Genomic DNA, 9,777 nt, shown 5'->3' on the forward strand with positions numbered 1-9,777 from the left:
ATAAAAAGTCCCCGAAATGCAGTAAATATTTTATTTATTTTGAAAAATTATTTTACAAAGATTTTCATCCAATTTTTCACAAAAATTGACACAAACAGTTCACATTTTGACAAAATGTTTTATAAATATAAATTTCTAAAAATGTCCTCTGAATGCCCTCATTTGATGAGAAACAGAGGAAAACATACAATTTTGAGAAATAATTTTACAAAGATTTTTGTCATAAATCTTTAGGTTTTGACAAACATTGACACAGAAAGTTCACATTTTGACAGAAAGTTTATAAAATAAATTTCTAAAAATGTTTCCTAAGTGCCCTAATTTGTTGAGAAACATGGAGGAAAAGATACAATTTAAAAAAATAATTTTACAAAGACGTCAAAAATCTTTAGTTTTTGACTAATATGAAAAGTTAACATTTTGAAAGTTTTATAAAAAATAATAAAATTTATCAAATTATAGCATTTTGAAAATGTTTTTATTAAAAATATATTTTGGGGGGAAAAAGTCTTCTGCGTATTTCTCATCAAATTGTAGCATTTTGAAATTTATATATTTTTTTAAAAAATGGCATTTTTTCAAAATGCAACTCATGTCCCATGTCTTACAACCCTTAAGACCTCAGCTTTAAATGTATTCAAAGCACAAACACATAGACACACACTGATCCCATAATAGACTAGTGTGTGGGAAAGGTTTTCCACAGCTATAATATACTGGTTTATGTTCAGCTCAGAGTAATGGAGGGCAGATTAGAGTGTGTGTGTTGGTACTTGAACAGTTATAGAGCTGAATATAAAAAAACTGAGATCTCAGTTTGCGGTGTTGTTGTTTATCGCTACTCATAGTACACACTCAGTGTCTACATTGTATACTGATGGATATTAGCATAGCCAAAGTTTTGACGAAGGTCACGAAAACAAACATAATTGAATCTTATGACATGTATTTGCATAAACGAAGGTCACCAATGGTCATCAAATTGGTGGAAATGTGTATCAGCCAGTTTGGTGAGAAAAGGAAAGCCGAGAGGGAGGGGCCGGGGAGGGAGGTGGGGTTACCCTGGAATGCACTGTCACCATGAGAGAAAAATGCACCCTCACTGGTTTGGCGCTCTGTGTGTGTTTGTAGGTAAAAGATAATGGCTCAGAGGAATGAATACATTCAGTGAGCAGAGTTAAAGGGGTGGACACGACTGTGACCCAGAGGATCAGTACCAGTCCCTGACTTTGATTCCACACTGTTCTGTTTAATACAACAGCAAAGAGAGACTAAATTCCACTCACATGTCTCCAGCGGTTGCAATATCATGCATTTGTTCATTTTCAAACTGAATACTTGATGAAAACACACAGAGTGTAGGCTGGAGATCTCAGCTAGATCCAGAAACTGAAGCTAAAAGCAGAAGGGAGGCTGTGTTGGAGTCACTTTACTGTATTTTATATAAAACTGCCTGAAACCTCATGTGGAGGAATTTGATGAAAATATTATTGATCTACATAAAGTTTAAAGGGTTTATGGAGTTCTCATCATCCCACAGTTTGGCAAAGTCTATCCTGAAGTGGGCGCTATTCTGAAATGAAATTAGAAACATCGTGCTGTTGTAACTAAAACTGAGAAATTAAGGAAAACTCTATAAAATACATTTGAAGCTGGTGTTTAGAGGAGTGGCCACCTATTGTTCATAGTGCTTTAATAAAATCATAATAATAATTATAATAATGTGAATCAACAGTAAATCAAGCCGGTGCTTAAACATACTGTCTTGCATTTCTTACTTAGTCCACTGCTGACCTCTTCTGGAATCTTTGAAGTACTGCTCCTCGTTGCTTTGAAATCTTGAGTCTTCCGGGCTGTAAAAAAAAAACATTCACAGACTTAACTTACAGTCAGGTTTGGGGTGAGTCATAGTTTTAGATTTAGAGCTCTGCAAATGTATATATGTATATTACAACACTAGAGATTTTGTGAAAGTACTTAATAGCAGGTTTAACCCAATGATAGCAAAATGTTGATAAAAGTAAAACCAAAAGATTGAAGGATAGGTAAAATGAATAATTTAAAGTAGTCATTTCAAATGTGGAACAAACCTGACCTTCCAGAATGTTCAGATTCCACTCGCCGTCTTGTGACGTGACACTGTGTCGTTCACACGCTCTCTCCACCCAATTGTTAATCCACTGCCTCTGCTGCTGGAGACCAGTCTTGTTCTGTGTGATAAAGACAGTCTCACATGTTACTATTTCAAACACGTTTGAACCTGTCAATCAATCACTGACCTTGTGACATCGATGTTAAGGTGTGTCTGTGTCTTCTCTGCAGGGATCTCAGTCTAACGGCGTCTCCAGACCTCCACCTGCCTACCTGGCGTAAGTACCAGACCTGTGTGACCTGGACAATGTCCTTCTGTCACACACACACACACACACACACACACACAGACACACACACTAAATGTTGGCCCTTTGCTGCCTGTTCTACAGGGGAGGGAACCCTTTCGCTACAGTCAGGCTACGTCCCACCGTCACTAACGACCGTTCTGCACCGGTCATCTGATCTGTCCACATTTCTACATCTTCACCACCTTATCACCATCCTTCACCCAGGACATGCAGCGTCCTCTGGTGTGGATGAGACGGTGGCCTGCATGGACAAACTGAAATTAAAAAAAAAATGCCATTTGAAAATACTGTAGGATCCCCTCACTGCTGCATAAGGAAGTATTCCAGGGCCGTTTTATTACCGAACCAGATGCTTTACATATATTTAAAGTTTTTTTTTTTTAATGTCTATTTTTGTGCTTCTGTGTGTGTGTGTTGTGGTGATGTTTAAATGACCACAAATTTAATCTGTACTTGAGAACAACGTGAATAACAATGGTCAGCGATTATATAAATATATATATATATATATATATATATAAATATATATAAATATAGTGTCACTTGTGAGTCGTCACAGCAGCGCGTTGGAAGTCATTTCTGTTGCCACACGACGGTAGACGAATGAAGACGATGTCTGTGTTTCACCCTCAGGTCCTCATGAGAATGTTGCAACATTAATAAGAATTGCACATGTGAAGAGATGTGAGGCGTAATATTATTATTATCCACAGAAATCTCTTTTGTATATACATTTGTGTATGTATATATAGAGTATATACGTATGCACATATATTCAAGATCTTTTTTGCCTTATTTGCCTAACAAATGACAGGACTCTAAGTATTTCTGCTCCAGTCATCACACACAGCATTGTTCGACCAGTCTGCCCACTCGGTGTCACTCATTAGTCACGACAGAAAATGCTGTATAAAAAAATAAAGTTTTGTTTCTTCTGTTTCTTTCTTTAAGTTTAATTCGTTTTGTTTCAGACTGATTTTTCACTGCGTCAAACTAGTTTCACTTGATCGCGATTAATCGACAGTCATCCAAATAATTGCAATTAAAATGAGTTGCCCCGTCCTAATTTATATACCTCGGTATACTTACTTACATAAAATACAATTAACAAGATTCACTTCTTTGATTAATTCGTCCTCAACTCTCGTGCCTTTCTCGTAATATCGTTTTCTACACAGTCTTAAAATAAGAGGCCCATACAAGGTGAAGTAGCATTCATTCTTTTTTATTTTCTATAACTCATATAAAAAGCAGGAACCTCAATCACGGGAGCATGCCTGTTGTTTTTAAAGAAAGTTTTTGTTTTTGTGATACAAATGTCCCTCCCCACATGCACTGTACCTCTTTGTCTCCTGCTGCGGACAGCTGTGTATCATCATACTAAGATGGAAGACCCGGACGAGAGGACACTGACATTCCTGATTGTCTGGCAGAAAAGAGCAGGACAGGGTGACGTGTATAAAGTATAAAGATAAAAATCCAGACATACATGTGATGGAGAGACGTCTCCGTCATTTCATTCACGTTTCCTTAACTGTCAGAGTCCCTGTGTGCTCACAGGAGTTTCTCTGTTAGTCCAAAGTCAAACAGTGATTGAGGTTGTAAAGTGGAGGGCGTTCCAGATTGTTTCTACCTGAGGTCTGCATTGGCCCTGGAAAAACACAACCCAGCAGAATCATCAAACAGAAAAACGCTCAGTGCAAAATATGGCCCCAAAAAAGAAGATCAACAAAAACGGACAAGGCGAGGGTTTGTCTCCGTCCACTCCGTCAGACGTGACGGGTCATTTTCAGGGATTTTAACTTTACTGTGTGTGTTTTAATGTCACAATCAGCAGACAGCTAAAGAAAGAACAAAAACAGGCAATATATCCGTGACAGACGTGCTGTGTGTTGTTACTAAACGTTATCAAAGCACAATGATAATCAGAGGAAACACGTCGGCAGAGTGCCAGCACACTTCAAATAAAAGACGAAAAAAAAAATCCTTGTTAGCCTCAGCTTATTTAAACATGAAGGGATCCACTCAGGTCCTGGTTATGATTGTGTTCATGTCCACACAAGAATTCCTGACTGATGGAATCTCACATGCTCACTCTGCAGGAAGTGAAGGCACCGGCAGCAGCTGGACGTCCATGAATGCTAGAATGGATGTTTGAATTTTCACCCAAATTTTCAGCAAAGACTCTGTCCGTCCATCAACTGTGGAGCTGAAGAAGCTGCAGCCAATCCCAATAGTCATTATAGAGTGGGGGGGTATTTCTGTGACACAGACGGGGGTCCTACATCCACCTGCTGACTTTGCTGCTATGAGGTGAAAATACTAAAGAAGTACTCACTAAAAAAAAGTAATTTGATCATTTTTTCATGTGATGTAATGGCAACATCTATGTGCAGTAGTAAGAAAGATTTTGACAAAAAAAAATGCTGGGTTATAAATTGGCATGTGTGTTTGTGAGCTGTTTGGTCCCTCTATCCAAAGGTGGCGCCACAGTTGGGACACCTTCTCTGACGCAGTGCGAAGCAGAAGAGGATGCCGAGGGGGAAGAAGACGATGGCACACAGTATCCCCAGGCAGGTGAAGTCGTCCTCCAGGACTCCAACCCTGAAACACAGACAGGAGAAAACACAGGTCACCGATTTGTTTTGGAAAATAATGCCTACATTGTAATGGCACAGGTGGTGTTCGCCACCAGGGGGCGGCTCTGCTGAGTATATTAACAAGTCTATGTCATTTAGACCGCATTTAGAATATAAGTCTCATGCTACTAAGAATTGCAGTTCTGTATGCAGTACAGTGTCTGACCAGCAGGGGGTTACAACATACTGCAAAAGACAAATGAAGAAAGTCTAAACACCCGTGCAAGAGAAGAGCAAGAGTTTCTGTCAAAGAATCAAGACGTCTTTGACAACAGGTCAACTTTCTTCTTTGCCTCATCTGTCATTGACCAAATTAGTCTTCCCTGGCTAACAAGGTAAGCTAGTTCCACCTTTTTGTTTTAAATGAGGGTGAGCTAATTTACTCTTTAAAAACATTTATTGGTTCATCTCGAGTGTGAACCACATGCTGACATTTAGCAGTAAATGGCCATAAAGAGGAAACAGCTTTCGTTGTCATAATGAAAGCAGAGAAGCTTTGTCCACAGTACAGACTCTGTGAGTCAGTCAGTGTCTCCAGCTAACCTTTCACTGTTAAGCTAAAATTAAAGAGCCGGGCCGAAGTGATTTGCACGTTGCAAACTGATTTGAATGTCCTTTGAAAAGGTCCCATTCATTTGTTTTTCCTCATGTGACAAACACACAGTGGAGCGACTTGTTTTGAAGAGAGTCTTAAATCAGAGAGCAGCTCTAATCTAGACGTCACTCAGAGGAAAAGTGCTAAACAACGTCTCATGACTGCAGAGAACAGTGAAGTGGAAAGAAAATGTTAACTTTCCTTCTTGGTTTGCATGATGTATGGACTGTATATGAGAAATGGACGTCACAATTTAGTTGCCACTAGGAGCTGCAGAGTGAGGTCACATGGACAGATTGGGGGCGCTACACTGGTCATGGAAGTCATTCAGTACAAATTGAATTGGATTTAATTGAATTGAAAGTTAATGGAAATCTCTAGGAAAACTGGGTTTTTTTAACTTGTGCTAAAAATATCACCTCTCACATTTTGGCCCCTTTAAAAACTTTTTCAGTCATTTTCATAAAACTTTGTCATAATAATTTGAGTTTATTCATTTAATTAAAAAAGTGAAACAGCTTTTACTTAAACTCATAATGATTAAACAAATCAACGTGTTTGATGTGATTAGTTACCAGCGATGACAGCGATGACAGTTACCAGTGATTTAACACTTTAAATTAGGAATCGAGTTGACGTTCCCTCATCTTTGTTCTTTCTAAATTTAACTAGTACCGTAACTATTAACTGACTTCTGTGAAATGAAGTACAGCACAGCTTTGTCCACCAGCTTCCTCAAAAAATGATTTTCAGATTTCCATTTCTCTTTACTGTATTAACTGTAACCACTCTTTGCCCAGTGCAACCTGACCAACACGGCCACATGACTGATAAGTAAATCATCTGACTGTGAATGGTGTCAATGAGTCACGCACAATGAAACCTTTTCAGTGAGGCTGAACTGGTTCATCAGTTTACAGAGTTGTGCCGAGAAGTTGACGGATTAGTTGACGATTAGTTCTGATGGTTGTGAGACGCTCATGGTCGAAATCAGACATAGTCAGAATGAAATGCAGCCGTACTGTGACACTCAGCTCTCAGGAATGTTTCCTTGTCTAAGATCTGTAGCTGTCGGTGTTAATCAGTTTTCTCATCATTGTTCCATGGGTCAAAGAGAAGCATGTGATGTTTAGAACCGACCACAAATTGCTGCAATAAAGTAGGAGTGTAGCTACTTTTAGAAATGCATGTAGTCAAACATTAGAATAATGACAGGGTGAAAACTTTGATAGAACAGAATGTGTGTATCTTCACCTGCAGGCGGGGCAGCCTCCAACCACCACTACAGAAGGTTGGATGATAGTGTAGGTTCCAGCGTAGGGCTCCTGAGATACAGCAGGACCCATCTGGGCTGATGGGTATCCTAGAGTTAAAAAGAGAGAGTGACGATATACATTAGTCTGGGCAATAACACACAAAATGAAATATTAGAAATGTGTTAAGAATCATTTCTGTATCTAAAAATCTAAACATTTAAAGTTTCTAAAAAAAAATCATTAAAAATGCCTTAATTTACTTTAAAATACACAATGTCCTTTTATATGGTTAAAATTCAGGGAAAAAATTACTAAATGTTGACTAGGAAATAACTTAGTTAGCTTAATGTGATAAAATGACACATGATCACAAATAATCGCTGCGAAAGCTACTTCTAAAAAATGTACTGTATTTCCTCTAATGTTGTGAAAACCTCCAGTTATGACTTTAAAGTGCAGCTGTCATGTGACTGAGTTCTGTACTCTTCTTGTTCAGGTAAATTTAGGACAGTGTTATTTATAACAATGTAGAACCACAAGGCGTTTATAATTGTCATGTAACAGACGTTACATAAATTTGAAGTAAACTTTGGGAGCATTGTGTAGTGATACTGCAGTTTCTCTTCTTCACTTTTAGGCCACTTGAACTACACTTGTTTACCACTGCAGCAGTACTTCTGTCACTGAGTGAACTTTGGAACCACACATACGTCCATTCCCCTGAAATGTTTATCACCACTAAGCTAACAGTAAATCAGGAAGTTCTGTGTATTTACAGGACACCTGACTTCATTCCACACTCTTTTAGAAACACAGTCAGGTGATGAGTGACTCCGTCAAACACAGCAGGCGCACGGTGCAACGCCCGAGGCTGTAGAAGCTCTAAAAGCCTTCTCATGTCTACACTTAACTATTTGACAACATCTTTGTTACTATTTCAAAACTACATTGATAGTTGATAAGTTTGGTACTTAATTTGGAAGAAATGTCAATTGTTGTTTCTCTTAACTCTTGACAATATAGACAATATAGTTAAAAAGTTAACTGAGAAATGAACAAATAAGGACGTTTTTAAAAAGTAAAAACATAACAAACATTTTTATAGAAGCACTATAGTAGCCTAAGAATATCAAGAAAATTGTTAACAGATATCTATTGAACAGATTAATCGAAAACAAAACTCCAAAATTGAGCTCACGATAGCAAAATATTAGAAAAAAAAAATCAGAAGTTTTCAATACGTGGCCCAAAAGTCGTACTAAAAGATGACTCGAAAGATAACGTGTTAGTCATCGATTAATCGAGTGATCTTTGCAGTTCTCTGTACCCCTTGAGTTTTATGCCAACATTGGTGGAAATCGCTAAACTCCTCGTTGACATAATGCGCATGTGCGTGAGTTGAATTTTCACAACTGAACCTTCAGTCTCTGACACCGAGCGTTTTTAGTCATTTGGAGAAAAACAAGCCGGTGACGCACTGAAACTAGGAAGTAAAAGCCCCATTTCGTGTGAATCACGACCGGAAGTGTCGATTAGTCAAAGCTGCTCACTTTACTTTTCTGATATTTCAATAATGTGGAGCGCGTACGTGTGAGATATGAGCGCGGTTACTTGCCTTGGACGTCAGGGTACGGGTAGGGTGGAGGAGCCGCGGCAGGGATGGCACCATAGCTGTGCTGTGGCTGTTGATGCTGCGGCAGTGGCTGCTGCGGGCCGTAATCAAACGCCCCCGGGACGGTGCTGTAGGCTGGGGGTCTGTCCTGGAGCAGGGGTTTACTGTCCACCATGGTGGCGCGTCCTCAGGCTCGTCTGGTCCTCGCTCTGTCTAACTGTTGTGTCTCCTTCCAAACTGAATTCCGGTTACTTAGTTTGTGAGTGTCCACACTCCGAGTGTCCCTGACTGACACACAGTGGCCGCAAACACGCAGGAAACCGGTGGAAGACGTTGCGCAAAAATGAAACTTCGTCCCTCTCCATGCGCCAACTTTGTCTCCGACGGCGCAACAGCAACAAAAATGTTTCCCCGTGCCTCTGACTTCACAGGCGGGAATGATCCGAGTCCTTCTGGTTACTTTAAGTCCATCCACCTTCTCTGTGTCGGCCCTTCGCTGCTCCTTACACAACAGTTGTCTGTCATCGCAGCGTCAGAAAAAGTCCGGTGGAAGTCACAGAGGCTTTTCCTTTCTGTCTGGGTTGTCACAAGAGAAGAATCATGTGATGAGCTGCTGTAGCGCCTGTGCGCAGTCAGGGCTTCTTAAAGGCACAGCGCACCAAAATAAAACAGCAGCCGCGGCGGCGGCGACGACTTGTGACCACTGCAGAGGACCGACCACAGGTCACCTCCTCTGCCTAACTGATCGTCATGGTCAGGGAGAGGAGCCTTAATCGGGACCGTGTTGATCTGCCACAGAGATAGAAATGTGTTACTATGACTGATGCCGAACGCGACCACTATGGCTTCTACATCATTAGGCCTGAGGGTGTTGCATAATAGTGTGGTAGCAAAGGATGAGGTCACTGGTTATGAACAGTAAGTGAAACGGTATTTAAAGGAATACAAGACAATAACCGTAAGTCACTAAAGCACACAAAGCCGCCCGGTTAATGCAGCGCTTCTGCTTCTGTTTAACTTCATCAATTCACTCATTTGTCTGTTGCTCAGTCACAAGGGAAGTTAAACACTAACTTTTTCTGCAGCGCCCTAACCCTTTTAGCCAGGTTGAAACATTCACCAGTATCACTTCAATTCACTATTAAATTTTATTTAACTTCATTCTTACAGACTGATATTATGTAAGGAATAATATTTTGTTTTGTTTTGCCTCGCTGCTTGGGAGCCATTGTAAAGGTCAATATGTAGAAACACATTTGCACTTGGTCTATGA

The 9,777-nt window shown here is 39.8% G+C and overlaps 1 protein-coding gene and 1 long non-coding RNA gene across 2 annotated transcripts; one reads left to right on the plus strand and one right to left on the minus strand.

Annotated features, from left to right (window-relative positions):
• Positions 1 to 1,848: 1,848 nt before the first annotated feature.
• Positions 1,849 to 3,341, plus strand: LOC112488454 (uncharacterized). Its single transcript, XR_003052525.1, has 2 exons — positions 1,849 to 2,369; positions 2,484 to 3,341. It is a non-coding gene; the product is annotated as an uncharacterized LOC112488454 (long non-coding RNA).
• A 270-nt stretch (positions 3,342 to 3,611) lies between these two features.
• bri3 (brain protein I3) lies at positions 3,612 to 9,070 on the minus strand. Its single transcript, XM_025064831.1, has 3 exons — positions 8,508 to 9,070; positions 6,891 to 6,999; positions 3,612 to 5,006 (listed from the first exon to the last, which is right to left on the minus strand). The coding sequence occupies exons 1-3, from the start codon at positions 8,677 to 8,679 to the stop codon at positions 4,874 to 4,876; spliced, it is 414 nt and encodes a 137-aa protein (XP_024920599.1). The 5' UTR covers positions 8,680 to 9,070; the 3' UTR covers positions 3,612 to 4,873.
• Positions 9,071 to 9,777: the final 707 nt, after the last annotated feature.

The sequence above is a fragment of the Cynoglossus semilaevis genome, chromosome 17 (genome assembly GCF_000523025.1).
Source record: "Cynoglossus semilaevis isolate Cse_v1.0 chromosome 17, Cse_v1.0, whole genome shotgun sequence".
NCBI classification, from domain to species: Eukaryota; Metazoa; Chordata; class Actinopteri; order Pleuronectiformes; family Cynoglossidae; genus Cynoglossus; species Cynoglossus semilaevis.